This window comes from Amphiura filiformis, chromosome 5 (genome assembly GCF_039555335.1).
Source record: "Amphiura filiformis chromosome 5, Afil_fr2py, whole genome shotgun sequence".
In the NCBI taxonomy this organism is placed as follows: domain Eukaryota; kingdom Metazoa; phylum Echinodermata; class Ophiuroidea; order Amphilepidida; family Amphiuridae; genus Amphiura; species Amphiura filiformis.
Window position 1 is genome coordinate 68,851,373 of NC_092632.1, and position 24,683 is coordinate 68,876,055.

Sequence of the window (24,683 nt, forward strand, 5' to 3'; positions counted from 1 at the left end):
TATCTTAGAAAATATAACAATCTTGTTATTTGCAAAGTTTTGGCTAATTTGGTTGAGTAATCTTGAAATAACAACCATTTTTAGGGAGTTAGATTCTTTTACATTGTTTTTCCTCGTAACAAAAATAAACATAACGAGACTCATTAATTTGGTAAAATGATCTATCTTGAGATAGGTTGTTTTGCCATGTTATCATTAATGTGTGAGGGTTTGTCTGGCGCTCTCATAGAGGGTCTTGGCTAATGCGGTAAAATGATCTAACTTTGAGATAGCTCATTTTACCACATTAAATACATGGAAAGTGACAAAAAAGTGTCAAGATAGGTCTTGCTATTTTCAAAATGAAGCATGGTGCTGATTTGAGGATGTCACCAATGGAAAGAGCACCCTCACATTACCCAAGATATGGATTTATCTCAAAATGTCCAAATTTCAAGTTAGATCGTTTTTCCAAATCAGGGCCGTCTGGGTTGTTTATCGCAAATGTCTGTAGTTTACACAGAAGTTGATTTGCGAGAATCAAATGATTCCCGCAAATTTATTCTGCAAGAATCAAGATTGATTCTCGCACTGTGAAACGAAATTCTAACCCTGTAAATCAAAGCTGAATTTATACTCCCATCGCTGAGGGATGAACAATTGGTTTCTAGCCAATGGGATTGTGTGCTTTTCCTTGCGTTGGGAAATCCCTCGTCACTCAGCGATCAGGGTCAGAATTTCGGCGAGAATCCGTGAATCGATTTGCGTGAAACAGATTTGCGTGAATCAAAGTTGATTCTCGCAAACTTTTGTAGTTTACACAGAAGTTGATTTGCAAGAATCAAATGATTCCCGCAAATTTATTCTGCCAGATTCAAGATTGATTCTCGGACTTTAAAACGAAATTCTGACCCTGGCAATGAAGTATAAATTCAGCTTAGACTGACAACTGGCCTGATCAATTTGAAGTCCAGTTAAATTAATCTCTATCACAAATTTTTATTCTATTTTTAGTTAGCTATTAAAGCCATATTATAACATTTGCTGAGGAGAACGCCCTCAAAAAAACATTTTTAAATCAGGTTTTTACACGATAGTAATGTACTTTACCAAACAAAGATTCTCTGCAAAAATCAAGACTTTAGGTGCTGTAGTTTTGTCAAAATCCGAGATTTTGAATAAACCGCCTGAATCAGCGTTTTATTATTACGATAGAAATATTAGTCGAACGCCAGTATGCGATGTCAACACAGTACTACGATTACGGCGTATGGGGACAAACACACACACGCCAAAGGGTCGTACTAAATTACAACCGCCGGAGTAACATGCATTGGCGCTTAGTTGTAAATTCCTATTTTCTTTGCTTTACCTCACTTGTTCGGCTCAAAATTAAAAGGGGACATATCTGACAGTAAATGCTAATATTTTATTGAAAATGAATACTAATCTATTTTTAAAGAAATGTTATAATATGGCTTTAACTTATAATGAACACAATTCTAACAAAAGTGTTCAAGAATGAATTCAAGCTTGTTTTTTCGACATCAAAATGTTATCCACTTATTGTTTTTGTTGTATCTGACAATACAAGCTGTATCAAAATGATTGGTACCCACCAGTTTTCATCAATAATGGATGGGCCTGACACATCAAAATTCAACACAAGATCCAGATAATTTGTAGATTTAATTGTAAAACAAGTCATAAACTATACATTCTGGACATTTCAAGCGTATCCAATATTGTATTAGGAAGATACAGGCTTTTCAAAAAACATCAACATTGATGGGTACCAATCATTTTGATACACCCTGTAGATGCACAAATGGCTAAAACAATTCTTTCAGTATCTACTTGATGTAATAACAAGTCTTAAGGGGACTCGATCTTTTGTGCGTACTAATTATAGTGGGCCAGGGGATTCACTCTATCATTAAAAAAAATCATTTGAAGAAGTGAAAGAGCCCTAAGAATAAAAATTGTAGTGTAATTCACGCCAGACACAATTTCTTTATATGACAAAATTAATTTTAGTAATCGATCAAAAACAAACGTTTTATATCAATTTTAAATTTAGCCTGAATCCGTAAATATGGTACCTCTCGCCCCTTTTTAGGTCAAGGCTGTTTTTACCATTATGCAGCGAACCATTGTTGAAGCTATTTCACATACATGTATAAAGCATTCTAGAGAAAGAATGATGCCATATACTGTTGAAATATCTTTTGTTGATTTCGAATGATAATGTCATGAAGTCGTAAATTGTAAGGTCAAATTCCTAAAACCAAAACAAAACATTGCGACGCAGATATTTCCCGACTTACACGCAATTTCATCATCACATCAGTGTCTTTATTATTTGTTTGAAACCTTTCCCAAACGCTCGCGCTCTTTATGCATAAAACGGCTCATCTATCTTTACAAAACGCGTCTTTTTTTAGTAAATAAAAGGCTAAAGATGGCATTATGAGATTTATCATTTATCATTACACTCCTCCACTCAACTGCCATCGTGGCCGAGCGGTAAAGCGCTAGACGCGTAATCGAAGGAAGTTTCAAATCGCTGGTTCGAATCCCAACGAAGCCTGTGGAAAGCCTTAAAAATTCATGATCGCATTCCGAAATGAGAATGAAAATCATGTATCGTATCCTTAAGGGATCTAAAATGAGCGTTTATTGCGTTTCGACAGTATTTTTTGTGGGACATGAGAGCACCTCAGACCTATCGAATTGCATTCTGAATACGAAGCATGTCTTTCTGATATCAAATAATTTACATTTTTTGAAAATCACAATATAATACAAATTTTATGACAAATTATATTGATATATGTATGCATCCATATCAAAAGCGATGCACTTATCGGCTGCTACATGTGTCTCATTTCACATAATAACTAGGAATAAATACCAGGCTCATCTCAAGTGGAGGTCACTTCAAATCATCCCTAAGTCACATGGGCTTGGAATACAGAGAATATTCTTTAACCATGTGACTTGGTGATTATAGGAAGTGACCTCCAATTGAGATGAGCCTGGTATTTATTCCTAGCTAATATGTGAAATGAGACACATGTAGCAGCTGACAAGTGCATCGCTTTTGATATGGATGTACACATATAACAGTCCTCGAAGTAAATTATATAAATCTAATGATATATTCTTAAAGTATATGTAGCAGGGAGGAAAAGCCGACGGTCAATTGAAAATTTTGACCTTTCATATTGAAGATATGGATTTTTTTCCCAAAAAGACCTAATTTTTTTTGGTGTTTTGGGAAAAAAAATCCATCTTACTATAATTCACCAGAATCTGTCTGTTTGTTTGTGTGTTTGTGTGTCTGTTTGTCTGTCCGCCTCTTTTCTCGGAGACTGGGGGTCGCACATTCCTCAAACTTGGTGGGTGGGTGCAGCTTGGTATGAGAAGGAAACCGGTTTATATTGGTTTGTGGATCAAGGTCACCCAAGGTCATCCAGGGGTCAAATTAGTAAACACTGTTTTTCTCGGAGACTTGGGGTTGCACGTTCCTCAAACTTGACGGGTGGGTGCGTCTTGACCCGGGACAGAACAAGTTTGTATTGGTTAGTGGGTCAAGGTCACCAGAGGTCATCTAGGGGTCAAATTAGTAAAAACTGTCATATGGGCATGAAACTTGGTGGGTAGGTGCATATTGACCTAAGACAGAACAAGTTTGTATTGATTAGTGGGTCAAGGTCACCCAGAGGTCATCTGAGGTAAAATTAGTAAAAACTGTTTTCCGCCTATTTTCTCGGAGACTAGGGGTTGCACGTTCCTCAAACTTGGTGGGTGGTGCATCTGGACCTCAGAACAAGTTTGTTTCTGTTAGTGGGCCAAGATCACCCGAGGTCATCCAGGGGTCATCTGAGGTCAAATTAGTAAAAACTATCGAATGGGCATGAAACTTGGTGGGTACAGTCAACTTTTATAGTCAAATTTTTGGAAGGTCATTTTGGGGTCATCCGGGGTCACCCAGGGGTCATCTGAGGTCTAATTAGTAAAAAATGTCGTATGCGCATGAAACTTGGCGGGTACAGTCAACTTTTAGAGTCAAATTTTTGGAAGGTCATTTTGGGGTCATCCAAGGTCAAATTACTAAAAACTGTCATATGGGCATGAAACGTGGTGGGTACAGGCAACATTTAGAGCCACATTTTGGATGGTCATTTTGAGGTCACAAGGGTCATCTGAGGTCAAATTAGTAAAACTGTCCTATGGGCATAAAACTTGGTGAGTACAGTCACCATCAGCCAGGTAATCGCGACAGCCGAGAACCGCCAAATACGGGTAACCGCCTAGTATCTTCAATACGAAAGGTCAAAATTTTCAATTGATCGTCAGCTTTTCATCCCACCTACATACACTTTAAGTATAAATCATCAGATTTATAAAGTTTACTTCAAGTACTGTTAAATATCAAAAATATCAATTTTTAATGATTTGCCATAAAATGTGTATTAAATTGCGAATTTCAAAAATCAAAATTATTTGATATCAGAATGACATTCTTCGTATTCAGAATGCAATTGATATGTCTGATGTGCTCTAATGTCCCAAAATAAATACTGTTCAAACGTTCATACCCCAGCCCTTAAGAGAGATTCTGATTCTGGTCGATTCATTCAGATCCAATTGTTCATTAGGAATTGGCAGTGTTTGTAGTGGACATAAAAAACTCATGGATACCAATCGTTTTCATACTACTATGATGTGGAAAAATGATATTCCAATTTCTATGTGAAAAAGGAACAAATCTAAATCAAATGAAATTGTGTAATTACCAGTATTTGGGCTTGGTTTTATATATCCTTTTTCATAGCAAATTCCAACTACATGTATACTATCTCACAAATATGTAACCTGTTGTTTGTTGCCTGCAAATAAACCTCCAACTCTCACATTGAAGCAGTGAAATAAATGCTGGATTGAACGTAATATTACAAAACATGGTTGTATTGAGCATCTCATTTCTTGCTTCGTCTCCAGGTTGGTCTCATTAGTTACAATAAATTTAATTTAAAGGAGGATTTCGTGATCCTAGCATCCTCTTTTATGACATTTTTCAGTACATATCCACGAAAAAAGCATGTTCCCAAAATTTCAGTTGATTCCGATATTGCGTTTGAGAGTTATGCATGATTATGTGTATTACACTGCTCCATAGACAATACGTTGTAATTTAGAACGAAATTCAAATTTGGCGATATTTTTGCTAAACGAAGTAATCTGCAAGAAATATTTGGTACATAAACATTATGTAGCCACGGGTATCCAGTGGTGTAAAAATCTCAACTTTTTTTGGGAAAAGTGGGGGGATGAGGCTGTGGATCACGAAATGCCCCTTTAAGAAATAATGTTTTAACCTACTGGACTGGTTGATAATTTCTATACCAAGATATTAAAATTAACAGCTTAGAAATTATGCAAAACCACACATACATCCTTTGCTTTTACTTTTATTTCTTTTATTTAATCTGTATAAAATATAATTGTATATTTACATCACATGACACCATTTCTTGTTGCTTTGGAAATGAAAAAAGGTTTGGTAATCGCAGATTACAGTCTACAGATTGTCATATGAAATCAAGCATATGGAGAGTATGTCAGACGACATTAACTTTTTTAACTTGCCATTATCACTTGGGCGCCAGAAACAAATTTGTTCGATCTTTGGATCGACCGTCGGTGCTGCTTCGATGCTTGTCATTAATGAACTATCAACTAATTAATCAAAATTAATGCTAAATTTATACTGTACAATGTCACTACAGGCACAAATTACTATTTTATCACAATTAAAAATAGTAAATTGATTGATTTCATAAATCGTAAGGATCGACCAAGCATCAATGATCGATCGAACTAATTTGTTTCTTTTGCCTTAATTACTATAATTATGTACTTTATTGCACCATTATTTATCATGCTACAATAAGCATAAGCTGACAACCCTGTCACAATTGGACATCTTTGGACATCTGTGCCTTGATTTTCAAAGCTGTCTCATGATATATATACAAACATTTTATTACCAATTTTGCTTTAAATATCATAGCAAAATCACAAGGTTTTTTTCTTGTGTATGAAATGGGTTAATGTATATTCCTTGTTGCTCAAGAAATTGTACAAATCAATGCACTTGTACTGAGATATTGTCCAATAGAATATATGCATCAACATCTCAGTATACTTGGATACCTAGTATAAATATCAAATGTTGCATTTATGTACAATGCCATTAAACAAAGACCCATCTAGCTGTACTCGTTCTTTGAACTTTAGAAGTATGAGTACTGTTTAATATAAACCCACAAACTTTTAAGTAAATAAAATCTGGGGACATTTCATTGGTTTCAATTCAGATGATATAATTGGGAAATTTAAGTTGGCATACATCTTGCATGAATCAGGTTTCACATGAGGTCTTGCACATACATCTGCCACACATAACCTACATCCCTTGATTTTCAGCAGAAGTATATCCATTAACTAATTAAGCTCCATGCTTGAAGATGTGGAGATTTACCTGACAGACTTACCCACTTTCTAAGAATCCTTGAAAACTCATGAAAATGTCACTTACGACTTTTAGCATTCAACTGATGATTTTTAGAATTCAGTAACACAACTTTCATACATACATTCAGTGGTACCAGGGTTGCTGAGGAATAGCATTTTTAAAAGTATATGGTAAGATTTAAGAATGGATTTTAGCATCTCAAATGAGACTATTCATTCAGTCATAATCCTTTGTTCCTCTGATCCCTTCAAAATTATTACATGATATAGAATAAATGAGATGAGTTTCCATCACAATTGAACATAATTTGGCTTATCAAAGAACACATTAGGTTCTCTTCCTGCCAGTTAGACAAAGCTGTACCGTAAAGTCTCATTTTAGTGTAGCCTTCCATGCATTAATGGCTGCCATCACAACTGACTCTGTTGCGGCTGTGCATACTGACTCCTACTAGGTCCGGCTGAAGGCACATCTCGCTCATTCCAAAGACTTACTCCATCGCACTGGCAAATCTTTTTCTCATTCTCGAATAGACCGGATGCCCTGGCTATTATTCCGCATGCAATGCTGTCATGTGTAAAAACATAAATTTAAAAAATATCAGTGATTAAGAATTAATATCTGGAATAACAAGAGCACCAATGGCGCTGTGGCTCTGCGCTTTTTCGTAACAGTGAAAATAATTGTTCTTGGAGTCGATTGTGCAATGTGACAGATCACATTCAATGGGTACATCTCATTTGCAGAGCATATAAGAATACATCAATCAATTTAGGGAATTACTATTTGGCGACATGAATCGAATCGGGTGGAATTGGATAGAAATGGGTCCAAATGGACCTAAACTGATCAAAATAAATAGGACAATGTCAAGAATAGTGTTGTCTGTTTATACTAATTTGATCTCAGTTGACCCCAGGTGACCCTGAAATGGCCTTCCAAAACTTTGGCTCTAAATAGTGACTGTACCCACCAGGTTTCATGCCTATCCAACAGTTTTACTCATTTGACCTCAGATAACCCCTGGTGACCCCAAAATGACCTTCCAAAAATGTGACTGCAAATGTTGACTGCATCCACCAAGTTTTATGTCCGTCCAAACGTTTTTACTAATTTGACCTCAGATGACCCCTGGTGACCCGAAATGACCCTCCACAAATTTGACTCCAAATGTTGACTGTACCCACAAAGTTTCATGCCCATGTGACAGCTGTTACTAAATTGACCTCAGATGACCCATGGTGACCCTGCAATGACCTTCCAAAATTTTGGCTCTAAATGTTGACTGTAAGCCCTACCTACCATGTTTCATGCTCATATAACAGTTTTTACTAATTTGACTTTAAATGACCCCTGGATGACCTCAGGTGACCCTGAAATGACCTTCCCAAAATTGGGCTCTAAATGACGACTGTACCCAAGATTCATGCCCATCCGACAGTTTTCACTAAGTTGACCTCAGATGACCCCTGGTGACCCAAAATGACCTCCAAAAAGTTTGACTCCAAATGTTGACTGTACCCACCAAGTTTCATGCTCATCCGACAGTTTTTACTAATTTGACCTCAAATGACCCCTAGTGACCCCAAAATGACCTTCTAAAAATTTGACTCTAAATGTTGACTGTACATGTACCCACCAAGTTTCATACCCATATGAGTTTTTACGAATTAGACCTCAGATGACCCCAAAATGACCTTTTAATAATTTGACTCCAAATGTTGACTGTACCCACAAAGTTTCATGCCCATACTGACACAATTGTTACTAATTTGACCTCAGATGACCCATGGTGACCCTGAAATGAACTTCCAAAAATTGACTCTAAATGTTGACTGCACCCGCCAAGTTTCATGCCCATACGACAGTTTTTACTAATTTGACCACAAATGAGCCCTGGTGACCCTGAAATGACCTTCTTAAAATTTGGCTCTAAATGTTGACTGCACCCACCAAGTTTCATGCCCATACGACAGTTTTACTATTTTGACCTCACATGACCCCTGGTGACCTCGAAATGACCTTCCCAAAATTTGGCTCTAAATGTTGACTGCACCCACCAAGTTTCATGCCTATACAAGTTTTTACTAATTTGACCTCAAATGACCCCCAGTGACTCCGAAATGACCTTCGTAAAATTTGGCTCTAAATGTTGACTGCACCCACCAAGTTTCATGCTCATCCGACAGTTTTACTAATTTGACCTCAAATGACCCCTAGTGACCCCAAAATGACCTTCTAAAAATTAGACTCTAAATGTTGACAGTACCCACCAAGTTTCATACCCATATGAGTTTTTACGAATTAGACCTCAGATGACCCCAAAATGACCTTTTAATAATTTGACTCCAAATGTTGACTGTACCCAAAGTTTCATGCCCATACGACACAATTGTTACTAATTTGACCTCAGATGACCCATGGTGACCCTGAAATGAACTTCCAAAAATTGACTCTAAATGTTGACTGCACCCACCAAGTTTCATGCCCATACGACAGTTTTTACTAATTTGACCACAAACGACCCCTGGTGACCCTGAAATGACCTTCTTAAAATTTGGCTCTAAATGTTGACTGCATCCACCAAGTTTCATGCCCATATGACAGTATTTACTATTTTGACCTCACATGACCCCTGGTGACCTCGAAATGACCTTCCCAAAATTTGGCTCTAAATGTTGACTGCACCCACCAAGTTTCATGCCTATACAATAGTTTTTACTAATTTGACCTCAAATGACCCCTGGTGACCCCGAAATGACCTTCGTAAAATTTGGCCTTAAATGTTGACTGCACCCACCAAGTTTCATGCCCATACGACAGTTTTTACTAATTTGACCTCAAATGACCCTTGGTGACCCCGAAATGACCTTCCCAAAATTTGGCTCTAAATGTTGACTGCACCCACCAAGTTTCATGCCCATACAACAGTTTTTACTAATTTGACCTCAAATGACCCCCAGTGACCCCGAAATGACCTTCCCAAAATTTGGCTCTAAATGTTGACTGCACCCACCAAGTTTCATGCCCATACGACAGTTTTACTAATTTGACCTCAAATGACCCTTGGTGACCCCGACATGACCTTCCCAAAATTTGGCTCTAAATGTTGACTGCACCCACCAAGTTTCATGCCCATACAACAGTTTTTACTAATTTGACCTCAGATGACCCCGGGTGACCCCGAAATGACCTTCCCAAAATTTGGCTCTAAATGTTGACTGCACCCACCAAGTTTCATGCCCATACAACAGTTTTTACTAATTTGACCTCACATGACCCCTGGTGACCTCGAAATGACCTTCCCAAAATTTGGCTCTAAATGTTGACTGCACCCACCAAGTTTCATGCCCATACAACAGTTTTTACTAATTTGACCTCAAATGACCCCCAGTGACCTTGAAATGACCTTCCCAAAATTTGGCTTTAAATGTTGACTGCACCCACCAAGTTTCATGCCCAGACGACAGTTTTTACTAATTTGACCTCAAATGCCCCCTAGTGACCCCGAAATGAGCTTCCCAAAATTTGGCATTAAATGTTGACTGCACCCACCAAGTTTCATGCCCATACGACAGTTTTTACTAATTTGACCTCAGATGACGACCCCTGGTGACCCTGAAATAACCTTCCAAAAATTTGACTCCAAATGTTGACTGTAGCTACCAAGTTTCATGCCCATCCGTCAGTTTTTATTATTTTGACCTCAGATGACCCCTGGTGACCCTGAAATGACCTTCCAAATATTTGACTCCAAATGTTGACTGTATCCACCAAATTTCATGTCCATCCGGCAGTTTTTACAAATTTGACCTCAGATGACCTCTGGTGACCCTGAAATGACCTTCACAAAAATTGGCTATAAATGTTGATTGTACCCACCAAGTTTCATGTCCTTACGACAGTTTTTACTAATTTGACCTCAGATGACCCCTGGTGACCCCTGAATTGGCCTTCCAAAATTTGACTCCAAATGTTGACTGTACCCACCCCAGTTTCATGCGCTTACGACAGTTGTTACCGCTAATTTCCGAAAGCAATCGGGTCAAATTATTATTTTTTTTGGTAACTTTTTCTGATATTGGGGAATATTTTTTTAAAGTGATTTCCCCTCCCCATCCACCCCCTGGCTGTCATTGATTGCTTGACATTCCTTTTGATTTCTCTCAAAAACTTGGCTCATGATTAATATTGCACAGCCTAGAGTAAAACATTAAACTTTGCAACTTTCAATCAACATGATCAATGATTTCTGAAACCACTAATTTCAGTCACATTTGAATTCAATAATTATGTACATTTATTTCAACTTTTCTATTTCTGCCACCCCCCCTTATGAATTATTCATTCTTAACTGTGATGACCTTGGGACCGTCCAATCAGAATCAACATGATCAATCAATGCGCCGTAAGGTCATGACCTCAATGTGGTGAAACCAAAATAAACAGTCAAAAATGGCGAGATTGGTCGGCACAGTCGATGTAACATCGATCAAATAAACAAATTTCTTAAGAAGGCTTGGCCTAAAAACTATGTTGTTTTTCAGGAGAAAACATATTAATCTTTGATATTCTGAAGTATAAAATTGTTGGGCAAAGTGGAACATCATTTATTTAGACTGTTTTTGCTATGGAAAAATACGAAAAATTTTCAATTTTGCGAAGAGGGGTAAATCAAATTGAAAATATAATTTCTCCTCAGAATCATGTCCACAATATGGTTTAATTGACTGTTTCTAACAATTGAATCTACAAAGAGCGTGATGAAATACGAAGAGCTTGCATGACTTTCGGTCTGTGTTTTGATAACAGGTGCACTTGACTTGCCAAAGAAAAATAGTGCAATCCGTCTATTTCCGTCATCTTCTCGCAACTTAAATTATACAGATCAAAATAATCTCTAGCACACACAGGGAACCAAGCAAAGGGATTGAAATTGCTCGTTTCTCATGACGATTTCGGACTTTTCTTTCATAAAATAACTACTTTCCCCATCTCATTTCAACCCAATATGGAGTGCAATCGATTGAAAAATAACTTATAGAAAGTCAGAACTCAATTTTAAAAGCACATATCGCACACAGAAATAACCTTAGCATAAAAAGCACCATCGGAAGTGGCCGAAAAATGAAACAAAATACAATGTCCACTTAGCGCAATCACGATGGCTCGTCAAGCAAGCTTGGAGCCAAAAACCAACCCCATACTTGCTAGTCACTTATCACAAGGAGGTTGGAGTATAATCATGTGTACCAACTGTGTGTATCAAAATGTTTGGTACCCATTAGTTTGCAGTGATTGTGAACAAGACTGTATGCAACATTCTATCCACTTCAATTGTCCTCTTTTATTTAGTATAATAAAAAGTTTAACTATGAATCTTGTACATAAGTTCATTAAAATGTTCATTAAAAAAACCACAAAGTTAAGGGCTGGGGTATGAACGTTTGGGCAGTATTTATTTTGGGACATTAGAGCACATGAGACATATCGAATTGCATTCTGAATACGAAGAATGCCATTCTGATATCAAATAATTTTGATTTTTTGAAATTCGCAATTTAGTACACATTTTATGGCAAATCATTAAAATTGATATTTTTGATATTTAACAGTACTTGAAGTAAACTTTATAAATCTGATGATTTATACTTAATATGTAGGTGGGATGAAAAGCCGACGATCAATTGAAAATTTTGACCTTTCAGTATATTGAAGATATGGATTTTTTTTCCATAAACACCAAAAAAATTAGGTCTTTTTGGGAAAAAAATCCATATCTTCAATATGAAAGGTCAAAATTTTCAATTGACCGTCGGCTTTTCCTCCCTGCTACATACACTTTAAGAATATATCATTAGATTTATATAATTTACTTCGAGGACTGTTATATATCAAAATTTGAAAAATATCAAATTTTTATAATTTGTCATAAAATTTGTATTATATTGTGATTTTCAAAAATGAAAATTATTTGATATCAGAAAGACATGCTTCAGATTCAGAGTGCAATTCGATAGGTCTGAGGTGCTCTCATGTCCCACAAAAAATACTGTCGAAACGCAATAAACGCTCATTTTAGATCCCTTAAGGGTACCAAGATATTTTGATATACAGTTTGTAAGCCAATATCTTATTTATTTATTTATTAAAACCATATTTATACAGGGTTACCCTTCAGATAAATCTGCTATTACTTGGTAGTACTCCAGCAGTGTTCTGAAGCAAGCTGAACAAACTTCATCTTTCCAAAAATTTCACTTCTCAGGGATCATCAAAGACCTTGGCACTGCTTAGCAATGGAATACCGAACAACTTTCACCTACTATGCCTTATAGGTTTTTGTAAAATCAGACATAATGGGCATATCCTGGGGTCCAGGTACGGAGGGAGCATACACACCCAAGGCTATGTTTCAGATCATGAGTGGCACCAAAATGAGTTGTTAATGAAGGCAGCCCCTGGACTTCTGGCCAATAAAAATGGTACAGTAGTTAAAATAAGATTGAATAAATCCTCAGTGCTTGGAAGCAATAAAATGGTTTATATTGAAATCAAAATACACTTTTGTTCATGATATTTTTCTCATTATTTTTTTTTTCTCCTCTGTTTTCAATACAATTCTGGTTTACCCTGCGTACCCTATTTGTTAGGGTTAGGGTTGGGGTTAGTGCTATACTTGTGTGCAGGGTATACCAGAATTATTCCGATATTAAAAATCATCAGGGGTTGGAAGCAATAAAATGGTTTATATTGAAATCAAAATACAAGTGTTCATGATATTTTTCTCATTATAATTTGTGAAATTTTTGGTACAATTCTGGTTTACTCTGCGCACCCTGTGTTTTCAATACAATTCTGGTTTACCCTGCGCACCCTATTTGTTCGGGTTAGGGTTACGATTATATTAGGCTATACTTGTGTGCAAGGTATACCAGAATTATTCCGATATTAAATGTCATTTGAATCCAGTAATGATATTGATTACTCACCCTGGTCCACTGTTACCATCTACGGCAGATGTTTGCATATTGCCTTTCCCCAGATCATCTTCTCTACTGTGTACCACCATGGATCTACCAATCACATCCCATACCTGCGGGGGTTCAAATCCATGGTAACATCATCATTAGTAGTGGAGCAAATGAAAACTGGTTTAACTGTTGTAGAGTTGGTGTATCCTTGGTGTAAGACAGTCATGATTTAGACTAGTGTAAAGACTCCATAATTTACTAGAATAATAATTGTGACCGTTCACGGCGAATGAGCCGTAAATTCCTCCCCCGGTCAATTTTGTTTTATTTCGTGTTTAAAAAATAAACATCATAAACTTAAAAATGGTATATCATTTGACTTCAAACGATATCCAGAAGCGGGGTTATGGTTTGTTAAACTTTGTTCCTTCAACAAAATTATAGCTTTTTTTGTTTCTACGTGTGTCTCTTTTTCCACATTGCTGGCAATAAATATCAAACAGTCATAATTGGCGGTCATTTCAAATCATCCCCAAGTCAACGAGGTTTAAGAAAGTTCTCTCATTGTTAATTGTTGGTTATGCATACCTATACAAAATACAATGCCTGGTAACCCACCACTTGAACAGGATTTAGCAAAAGCAAACAAAGACTAGAGCTATTAAAAGTTCTATAGCCATCTAAGGTAGAAGCTTATTATCCACTTCAACAATAGGATAATTGATTAGTGTTTCACTATCAAAATGAGATCGATGTCGGGCCAGCTTAAGTTACCGATGAATACGACCTTCGTACACATTTTACACCGTAACTCAGAATACAATTTAGGGAATTTATGGCTCATATGTGCTGCCGAGTCACAATTAAGCAAAGGTACTGTTGTAATCTTGCAAGAAGAGTGTTACAGCTAAAACTTTGTATCATTTGCAAGTCTTACCTTTATTCTGTTGTCCACTATCCGGAATCTGGCTCTGCCATTAGCCTCAGCTGTTACATTACCTAGATCACCAGCATGCTGGAAATTTAAAAACAAGCAATTAATGAAGTCTTTGTAAATTGCACATTACTAAAGTTTCTTTGGCTTATAATACTAGCAAAATTATAGTGGGGTGCAACACTTATGCTAGTTGTGAATTATGTAATGAGTGACTGGCACATGATTATGCGAATATATGCGAGCATTCACATAACCCCATTTGAAATCTACACCCCCTGTGTGGGAGATTAAGGTCATGTCTTCCATAGGGGGTGTATGGATTTCAACTGGAATAGCCCATTGTGGCTGTTTATTTCTTGTTACTGCTTACCCTTTCTGCATCAAGTGGTCCTCCATGTCTGGCACTCATAGGATTGTAATGATCACCACAGCTGAAATATTACAAGATCAACAACAATGAATGAGTTTCACTCGAGTCGCACAAATAATTTATCGTTAGGGGGCTGGCATTTTCTTCGGAAGGGGGGGTCCCAAAAATACAGGGGGTCATAGAATTTTCAGACCCAAAATAGGGGGGTTATAATTTTTTTAACACCCAAAATAGGGGGTAGGGTGATTCACAATAAATGAAATTGGTATTTTTCAACGGGACACCCCCTCATTTTGTTCATTTTGGTAATAAAATCATACCTGCAAAATATGAAAAAAAAAAAAAAAAGTTTAGGGGGTGCTACCGGTCAATGAACTTTTGTACACAAAGTCAATGGGATTTATGAGCCATTTTCTTTACAACACAAAAAAGCCATGTTAATTTTCCCTGATTGTGCCAAAAATATTTGATCATAGTGTGAGTAATGTCCTTAAAATAAATGCTAAAGAAAATTGTAAAAATGATACCCCGCTTTCCAGAAAATTGCATTTTTGTGAAAACTGTTACATTTGGGGCAAGGCAGTTGCTGGAACAGCCAAAATATTATGGTACTTGGCTAATATAAAGTTGTGTTTATGGGGCTCTAGTTCTTTCTTTTTTTTAAAATCTTTTTTGTTGTTGTTTCTTTGTTTGTTTTTGCTTTGTTTTGTAAATTATGTTATTCAAGTGTTGAATGTGTGTAGGTTTGTAATTTTATGTAAGTGTAGTGTAATGTTTAATGTGTAATCCAGTAGTAAATGTGTCTTAGCCACTCTAGCTCTTGTCACAAGTACCTTGCACAAGGTGTAGTTTTGAACTGGCCACTATCCAATGTTGTGACCCCAATTTATATACATTTCTTTTCAACCATGGTGAATCTAATCCTTCCTGTGGTCATTCAATTCAAACAATACAAATCTTCATCAGGTATGGCCATAATGACCACCCCTGATACAGATGTATGGATTTTGATAGTTACTATTACATAAGATTTCAAAAGCTGGTATCACCATTGGGGTAAACTAATATGTGAAGAATTTTAATCTTTTTTTTATCAACAGTTCAGTTCAATAAGGTATAAATTTGGGGTGCCTGGTGGGATTCCAGGGGATATCCCAGGGTATTCTTTTCTTGAGCTACACTCCCTCTGTCACTTTTGAAACATTTTTTATTATTACAGTCAACTATGAACTTTAATTTGGTAAAAATCCATGTTTTCACAAAGTTAGGTATATCATTGAACATTTACTTCAGTTTTGCAAGCCTGGTAGACTTTTTAGGCCCTGAAATAAGCGCTTGAAATTTTTGACAAAAAATCCCATTGACTTTGTGTACAAAAGTTCATTGACCGGTAGCACCCCTAAACTTTTTTGAATTTTTTCATATTTTGCAGGTATGATTTTATTACCAAAATGAACAAAATGAGGGGGTGTCCCGTTGAAAAATACCAATTTCATTTTTTGTGAATCACCCTAATAGGGGGGTTATAGAATTATTAAGGGCTGGTGACTCAAAATTTTTACACGCTCCGCGCGCCTTCTTTACACTTACAATAAAAATTTAAACGCGCTCCACACACCTTCTTCACTTTTAAGTTTTGACGCGCTCCGCGCCTTAGTTCCGGCAATGAATAATTTTTCTTGAGTCTGTGTAGTTGGAAGGGGGGGTCATAAAATTTTTCAACCCGCGAAAGGGGGGTCGTAAAAAAAAAATTTGCCCGCGATAGGGGGGTCATAAAAAATTGACTCTGGTCACCCGACATATTTGGGACCCCCTTCCGAAGAAAATGCCAACCCCATGGCCCAATTATAATAAATGAACAATGAGAGCAGTCACATGGTCAGTACTGACTTTGTCATTCAATTGACCTTTCTGGTAAATCCCATAATTCCTTGCAGTTCGACCCCAGATGTCGTCATTTAATGTCACGCCAATGCACGCATCATATAGCGAACATTGTTACTGTGCATTGCAAGTCGGAGTGACATCAAATAACAACATCTCAGGTCTAAACCGCAATGAATTATGGGATTTACCAAAAAGGTCACTTGTGATCCCTTGAGGTCACACACCAACCATAGCAAAATAATACAGCATTGTTATTCACAAAATCCTGGAGTATCAGTTTCCTGTACAGGGAGGCCAACATCACAGTTCATTGAATAAACATGATACAGCAATACTAAATTGGTTAATTATGGATCAGAGATCTGAAAGCGGAGAATAATATGTTATCAACTGCAATGAAGGCACTATAAAAGTCACATATACGACAAGGTACTTCAAGGAACAGCGCACTCTGGGGATGAGAGTAGGATTTCCAGAGGAGTTGCAGTGGTGAAATTAGTGATGAAATCTTCCACAAGATGATACATCTAATCTGAGAGTAAATTAATTCCCGTACTTATTATTTTTTTCAGGTGCTGTGCAATAAATTATGAGTCCCCACTCCCCACCCCGAAGTTAAATTTCCAAATGGCATGCCAAAATGCTTGCCCCCCAGCCTGCTAAAAATTTCTCCCCCCCCCCCACCCCCCTTCGGCCTGCCAAAACAACTTTGCCCTCCCCTTGCACATGCCAAATTTTTGGGATCCCAATTGACAAACCTTAATGGTCTAGATATTGTCAGCGCAAAGAGCAGGGAAATTTGCATATTTAAGCATTACCATACTGCTTTGCATTTTATTTAAAAAGGCACCCCCAGCTTGCCAAAAATTACATTGCTTCCCCCCTCCCCTTGGCTGGCCACACAATGCTCTTGCCCCCCCCATTTTACCCTCCCCAGGACTCATAATTACTGTACAGCCCTTTAATTATTGCTGAACCATGAAATGGTATCAGCCTATATGTGTGTATGTTACTAGGTCCCTAACTAACCATTTGGTCTGAAATGGATATATCTCTAAATGCCACGAAGGTATGACCCCATGAGTGGTGTCATATGAAAGAGGAAAACATAAAGAATATAGTAAAAATATTTCCAAACGTCAGAGGTCATCCAGTGGTCACAGGGGTCAAAAAAGGTCATTTTGACCAAAAATGCTCCGATTGAGCTTAAATTTAAATGCAATGATCCTTATGACATTCTAAACATGTTGCAAATATTGTAAAATTCATTTAAGGTCATTAAGGGGTCATAAAGGGGTCAAAGGTCAAGTTGTTCAAAATGCTCCAATTGAGCTGAAATTTAAACGCAATGATCCTTATGATATTCTAAACATGTTGCAAATATTGTAAAATTCATTTAAGGTCATTAAGGGGTCAAAGGTCAAGTTTTTCAAAATGCTCCAATTGAGCTGAAATTTATATGCAATGATCCTTATGACATGCTAAACATTTTAAAAACATTGTAAGAATCATTCAAGGTCATTGAGGGGTCATAAAGGGTCAAAGGTCAAGTTTTACAAAATGCTCCGATTGAGCTGAAATTTAAACGCAATGATTCTTATGACATTCTAAACATGTTGCAAATATTTTAAAAATTCATTTAAGGTCATTAAGGGCAATAAAGGGGTCAAAGGTCAAGTTTTCAAAATGCTTCAATTGTAGGTATAGGCCTACCACAATATACTGCCGAAGCCACATGGTTCAGCTATGGTGCGGTTATCGCTCTAGTTAAGTATGAAATTCGGGATGAAATTATTAGCAGTCCTGATAAACTTATTCAAAGAGATATTACAGAAACAATATGTTCATTATCTACAAATTGTTGTTAACCCCCTGAGCACTACCTGCCTATCTAACATTGCATCTGATTGGTCAATTACATGATATCTTCACTTTAATCACCAATCAGAATAAAGCTTTGCAAATAATTCATCCGAATTTTTTTGTGTGGTGAAATTATTCTAACAATGTTGCTGATTGGTGCAATTGATAATGAAAATTTCTCTTTGTCCAATCGGCATGTAGTTCTCATGGGGTTAATTGAAATTACACCCTGACCCCTTACCTATTACAGGCTTGCGATAGATCACCATATTCATGAATATTAAGTCCATGTTTACCATGAGGAGTAAGCCCATCAATAGTACCATCTATAACACAGCTATCTTGAGTTGCTTGAACCATTCGTATCACACCCATTACAGGGCCTGGCAGCTCCAGCTGAACCACTGCAGCACCTAGATGAGATGTGGCTGTGATAGAATGGAATACCATCAAGAAACTTGGTTAATTATTTGTATAGTCTGTTCACTGTATCTAAACAGAAGTCATTTTGTATAGTATGTTTACTGTATCTAAACAGAAGTCAATTTATATAGTATGTTCGCTGTATCTAAACAGAAGTCAATTTGTATAGCGTGTTCACTGTATCTAAACAGAAGTCAGCAAATTTGCTAATTGTTCACAAATTGATAATTGCCCCCTTTTACTCAGATTCACAGCTCGGGAAATTTCTGGCACATTTTGACCCGATTTAGTACACTCAGACTAATGTTGGCAAACACAAAACTGATGAGATATAGTCAGAAATAGGTTTAAGGTTATAGTTAATCATAGTATTAAGACTATGATTATGTATGTTGTAATGTTGTAATGTTATACAACCAGATTAGCTATAAACATGGCGTTTGCACCAGATAGAAAGGTTTTTTTTTTTACTTCATACAAACCTGGTAATAACTCGATTTTGAAAAATATGACTTTAGCCTGAGTGGACTGGATCTGTGCACAAATGTTCTGCACAGTTTACTGTTGCCTTGTATGTCAAAGGGGTACAGTTTAATTGGTCAGTGCCTCAAGGGGGATGTTTGGGCACTTGTGGTTGGGCATTCACAACAGGATTCTCAAATCTATTGAAAAGGCAATTTATATCTGTTTAGCTACCTTAGACAAGGCTCTTTTGAAACCTCTCTTGTCTCTCTCCACCCACAATCAAAGAAATTAACTCTCTTCACGCGGGTTTCGACTGCAGATGACAAGTTTCAAAATTTTTTTGAAAATTCAAAAATTTCAGAAATGTAAATTTTCATGACCATATTTGGAATCAGCATGAAAAATGCAATAAAATGAGTACAAACAAGCCTAGTATTGATTCAGTAGTTCTTAAGATATTGATATTTGATATCTTGATATTTTGAGAAAATATTTCAAAACTTGAACTTTTTCCATTGAAGTGCATGGCTAGCACGCAGAGCATTAATGTTGGCACACTCTGGCATAATAACTGAAAATCGCTGCCCCTCTCCTCCAATTCAATGTTGATGAAAGAAATTTTGACATTGGGCTCTCCAGTCCCCCCCAACATTGGTTGAGGGGAAATGGGGGAGCTAGGGGAAAGGGGAAGGTTTGTTCCTTCTCATTAAACATAGTTCCGTAGATTGGGGTGAATAGGGACAGTTTTGGCACTCTCTAGATTGTAGTTTTTTTCCTGTAGCCCCATGAGCCAAACTTTTGAGGGCACTGATATTATGTCCACCCATTATGCCTTTAATCCACCATTATAAAAAATTGAATATATGTGGGGGGTATATATTTTTTTAATAAAATTTTGGTGTCCCTATTGACCCCGGACTTCGGGGTCAATAGGGACAGCACTGGTTTTGATAAGGAAAGTACAACTTTGAAGGAGTGTACTTGCATTTTTACCCCCACATGGAGGGAAAAGGGACACCAAGTGAGTTTTAAAAAACAATAGAAACATGTCAAGGTAATTCATACCATCATAACTGATTAAAATCTGATTTCTTGACAACGTTGATCAGGCTCGTCAGTACAAGAAGAGGAGGGGTAGGGTGTGGTGGGGTAAGGATGGCTGGGGTAGGGTTCTGGTGGTAGGGAAGTAGGTGGGTAAGGTAGGGTGTTGGGGTAGTGGGATCAGGGTGGTGGGGTATAAGAAAAGGTATCATGGTGGTAGAGGTAGTGGATAGGATGGTGGTGGTGGAGCAGTGGATAGGGTGGTGGGGTAGGGGATAGGGTGGTGGGGTAGATGGGTGGGGTAGGATGGTGGAGTGCTGGGGTAGGGTGTGGGGTAGTGAGTTCTGGCAGTGGCATGATAGTATTAGGGGTGGATGAGGGTGGTAGCCTGGGTAGGGTGGTGTGGTAGTGGGGTAGGGCAGTGGGGATGGTAGGATTAATGAGGCTAGTGGGGTTAGGGTGTGGCATAGTGATTTAAGGGTGGTGGTGGTAGGGTTAAGGTGGTGGGGTAGGTTCATGAGGGTAGTGGGGTTAGGGTGGAGCAGGGTAGGGTGGTAGTGTAGGGTGTGGTGGGGTAAGGGTGGTTGTGGCATGGGTGTCCCTATTCACCCCGTATTAAGTGACTTTTACCTGAAAAATATTAAAAAAATTGTTATAAAATTCCTGTCAGAATTAATAAATAATCTTTTAGAGAAAGTTGTAAGACATAACAGGCTAGGTCCTGGTGAATTTCCAGCTCATTTTCTAAAATTGTGGCCATGGGAGCAGGAAAGTTTTGACCACCCCATTTTTTAGAACTTTTTTTAGATAATTTTATTTTGGACACCCTGTATCCTAAATTTATTCTTTAACATCTGCTGAACCATTTTCTAAACACTGTTTGATTGCTCTTTCAATATGTGGAAATTAAAAAAAATAAGTGTTAACCAAATGTGAAAAAATGAGATTTCAAAAACTTTTCTCATTTTTGTCCCTATTCACCCCTGCGTCCCTATTCACCCCAATCTACGGTTATACTAATTTCACTGAACTCTCAGAGCAGCAATGAAGGGTTCCAATATATTGTCAAAGTGTGCCAACTATTTTCTTCTTTGATTGCAGGTGCTCATTGTGCAGGGGGAGAGGTGTAGTGGACCCCATGGAGCAGTCTGGCTCGAAAGAGAGATGTGCACCGGCCTGCAAAATACAGGCATGAACTTTGACCTTTTACAATAGACTTACTTGCTGTGCCTTGTCCTTTAATGACTACCCTTCTACCGGTAGCTTCAATCAAGTCTTGGATTTCCGCTGTTGGAAGTGTGCTTTCCACTATCACTTGTTCCTGGGCTAGATTAATGGACACTGACTTGATTCCTGTGCAAGTATAAAAACAACCAATTAACATGCAATCATAATGCTGAAAATCAATAAGAATGAGAAAACTGAATTTTGCAAGTTATACTTTCATAGGCATGACTAAAATAACTGCTGCTACCAGTCCCTGCAAAGCTATTTTATGAAAACTTTAGAACCGTGGTTCCCACCACAACCCTAACCCTGATTTCACTCAAGGGAGCCATCTATCCATCCTCATGCCATAACTTGGGGTTATACGATATACACCACATGTCTAGCAATTTGGTAAAAGATGTTAATTTGAGGTCATTTACATAAGAATGGACTATGATTCCAACACACACTCTGATGCTTATACTATGCCTTAAAGTTCTTTCCAAATTCAGATATCATGGCCATATCCAAGGGCTGCGGAGCAAATATGAGCTTTCAAATTGAGAAAAAAGGTTAATTGTGTATTTATAATCACCTTGAACTCCATCCAGTGAACTTTTGACTGCATCCACACAGCTTTGACATGTCATCTGCACTGCCAACTCTACCTGTAAACATGGTAAAAGAGAAAGCAAACATTTCCAGACTTTTCATTTTATTCAGCTGAATGCATTTTTAGTTCAATGCCTGCGATGTTTTGGAAACTTTGTAAAATATGTTTTACTAGGCGGTTACCCATATTTGGCGGTTCTCGGTCGGGCGCGATTATTTGGCTGTTGGTGACTGTACCCACCAAGTTTCATGCCCATATGACAGTTTTACCTAATTTGACCTCAGATGACCTCTGGTTACCCCAAAATGACCTTCCAAAAATTTGGCTCTAAATGTTGACTGTACCCACCAAGTTTCATGCCCATACGACAGTTTTACTAATTTGACCTTAGATGACCTGTGGGTGACCTCAGATGACCCCAAAATGACCTTCCAAAATTTTGGCTCTAAATGTTGTCTGTACCTACCAAGTTTCATGCCCATACAACAGTTTTTAGTAATTTGACCTCATATGACCCCTGGGAGGGGGCCCCGGGTCAGATAACTTAACGAACATAAACTTCTTCTTACCAAGACAGAACTACACCCACCCACAGAGTTTAGGCCCCGTAAGACCTACGACTGCCTCACACGACAATTTTTAGTAATTTGACCTCAGATGACCCCTGGGAGGGGGACCCGGGGTCAGATGACTTAAAGGTCCGTAACCCGATCGACAGCATCATCCCCGATTTTTTTCATTGTTGATGAGGTTTTGGTATCACATAATAGATACTATTTTTCTCATTACTATCCTGAAATTTGACGCTCCAAGTCAATGTATTTCCGGAGAAATCATGAATCACATCGGTTTTTACAGGTTACCAGTTTGTAAACAATGGTAAATACTTTGGATTTCTGGGAGGAATTATGAACGAAATATCAGTCACCGCAACAGCTACTTTGGTTTCGCGTCATACACATTCTGTGAAAAAAGCGAACCACACTAACTGCTGAGGAGACGGTGCGCCGTATATAGTTATGAAAACGGCAACAATTACCGTGGTGTGCCAAATAGCTCAATTGACTAGCGCGTTTGTTTTTACCCGAGAGGTACCCGGTTCAAAACCCGGTAGTAGGAATGTTGGTTTTTTTCCTCTCCCTTTTTTAACCCAAACTTTTTTATATTCATTTGAAATGTACATATTGCAAGGGAAATATATTTTGTTTCCTTTTTTCTGAAACGGTGCGAAAAAAAAATAAAATTTCCGTTCAATACGGGCCGGGCATTGTACAGCATGTCAGCATTCGTCATTGCCTGCCCAGAATGCAATTCACGATACCAAGGTATTGGATTGCAAATTTGGCTATTTATTCACATTTACGATGAAAATGCTCTCGTTTTTTCACAAAGCAGCATAAAGGAGGCGATATTTGATATTATTAATTTTAAAGACAATCCATATCCAAAACCAATCGGGTTACCCTAGACTCGCTGAGTCTCATGGACGCCGTTCCTATGTCCATCAGGTTACCCCCTTTAACGAACATAAACTTCTTCTTACCAGGACAGAACTACACCCACCCACCAAGTTTGGGCCCCGTACGACCTACAACAGCCTCACATTAGCAGTCACAGACAGACAGACAAACAGATCTACAGACCTACAGATCTACAGAGAATAGCGTATTATTATATAGATGATGATGCATGCAGTTCCATGTTCGCACCTAACTTTAAAGCTGGATATACATGATATATGAGAATCAGTAAGTCTCGCCAAAAACAACTAACCTTACTGGGTGTTTCTTCCATGACGCTGTTCGTTCAAAATTCAACAACATAAACAGTGGAATGGAATGGTGTCATTTGGTAGTGCTTGGAGCCTGTTGGTGCCGAAGTCGATGGGCGAATGGAGACGAAGGTAAAAATAATACTCTCATCCCCCAGTCACTCATGCAGTTTGATCCACGGTTTGATTTTATACGTAATTCAGTACATTTGCATTCTAACAAAAAGAAAATGCGGTTGTAAAGTTGCCAGCCGAAAATAATATCACTAATTGTTAGTTACATGAATCTGATTTCAAGAGCAACGCAGTGCGTTTTGAGTAGGCCTATAAAAATGCCAAGAAAAAAATTGTTTGCTTGCCCTCAAATGAATTTTAACAATTGGGTCGGTCGGTCGGTCGGGATTTCTTCTTTTTTTTTCAATTACGAGCAAGTAGCAAACTCTATTGTTTGTATTAAAGCCATATTATAACATTTGCTGTTGAGGACGCCCTCACTGATTTTTTAAAATTCATTTTTTTACACGATTATATTGTACTTTATTAAACCAATATACCCTGCAAAAACCAAGACTCTGGGTGCTGTAGTTTTGTCAAAATCCGAGATTTT

At 37.7% G+C, this 24,683-nt stretch overlaps 1 protein-coding gene and 1 long non-coding RNA gene across 2 annotated transcripts in view; one reads left to right on the plus strand and one right to left on the minus strand.

Moving 5' to 3' along the window:
* LOC140153621 (uncharacterized) overlaps nt 1-4,945 on the plus strand; it is a 48,979-nt gene extending 44,034 nt beyond the window's left edge. The window contains exon 2 of the long non-coding RNA XR_011859128.1: nt 4,597-4,945. This is a non-coding gene — a long non-coding RNA (uncharacterized lncRNA). The remainder of the gene's footprint in view (nt 1-4,596) is intronic.
* A 1,830-nt stretch (nt 4,946-6,775) lies between these two features.
* Nucleotides 6,776-24,263, minus strand: LOC140153623 (copper chaperone for superoxide dismutase-like). Its single transcript, XM_072176415.1, has 8 exons — nt 24,079-24,263; nt 22,288-22,360; nt 21,705-21,836; nt 18,796-18,982; nt 14,805-14,865; nt 14,435-14,512; nt 13,516-13,619; nt 6,776-7,090 (listed from the first exon to the last, which is right to left on the minus strand). The coding sequence occupies exons 1-8, from the start codon at nt 24,097-24,099 to the stop codon at nt 6,934-6,936; spliced, it is 813 nt and encodes a 270-aa protein (XP_072032516.1). The 5' UTR covers nt 24,100-24,263; the 3' UTR covers nt 6,776-6,933.
* Between the last annotated feature and the right edge of the window lie 420 nt (nt 24,264-24,683).

Excerpts from the sequence above, each read along its gene's own strand:
- LOC140153623 (XM_072176415.1), bottom strand. The coding sequence starts at position 24,099 with ATGGAAGAAACACCCAGTAAG. Across the intron at positions 18,983-21,704 it reads TAAAGGACAAGGCACAGCAA|CCACATCTCATCTAGGTGCT; the intron begins GTAAGTCTATTG and ends ATTCTATCACAG. Across the intron at positions 7,091-13,515 it reads GATGGTAACAGTGGACCAGG|CATTGCATGCGGAATAATAG; the intron begins GTGAGTAATCAA and ends TACACATGACAG.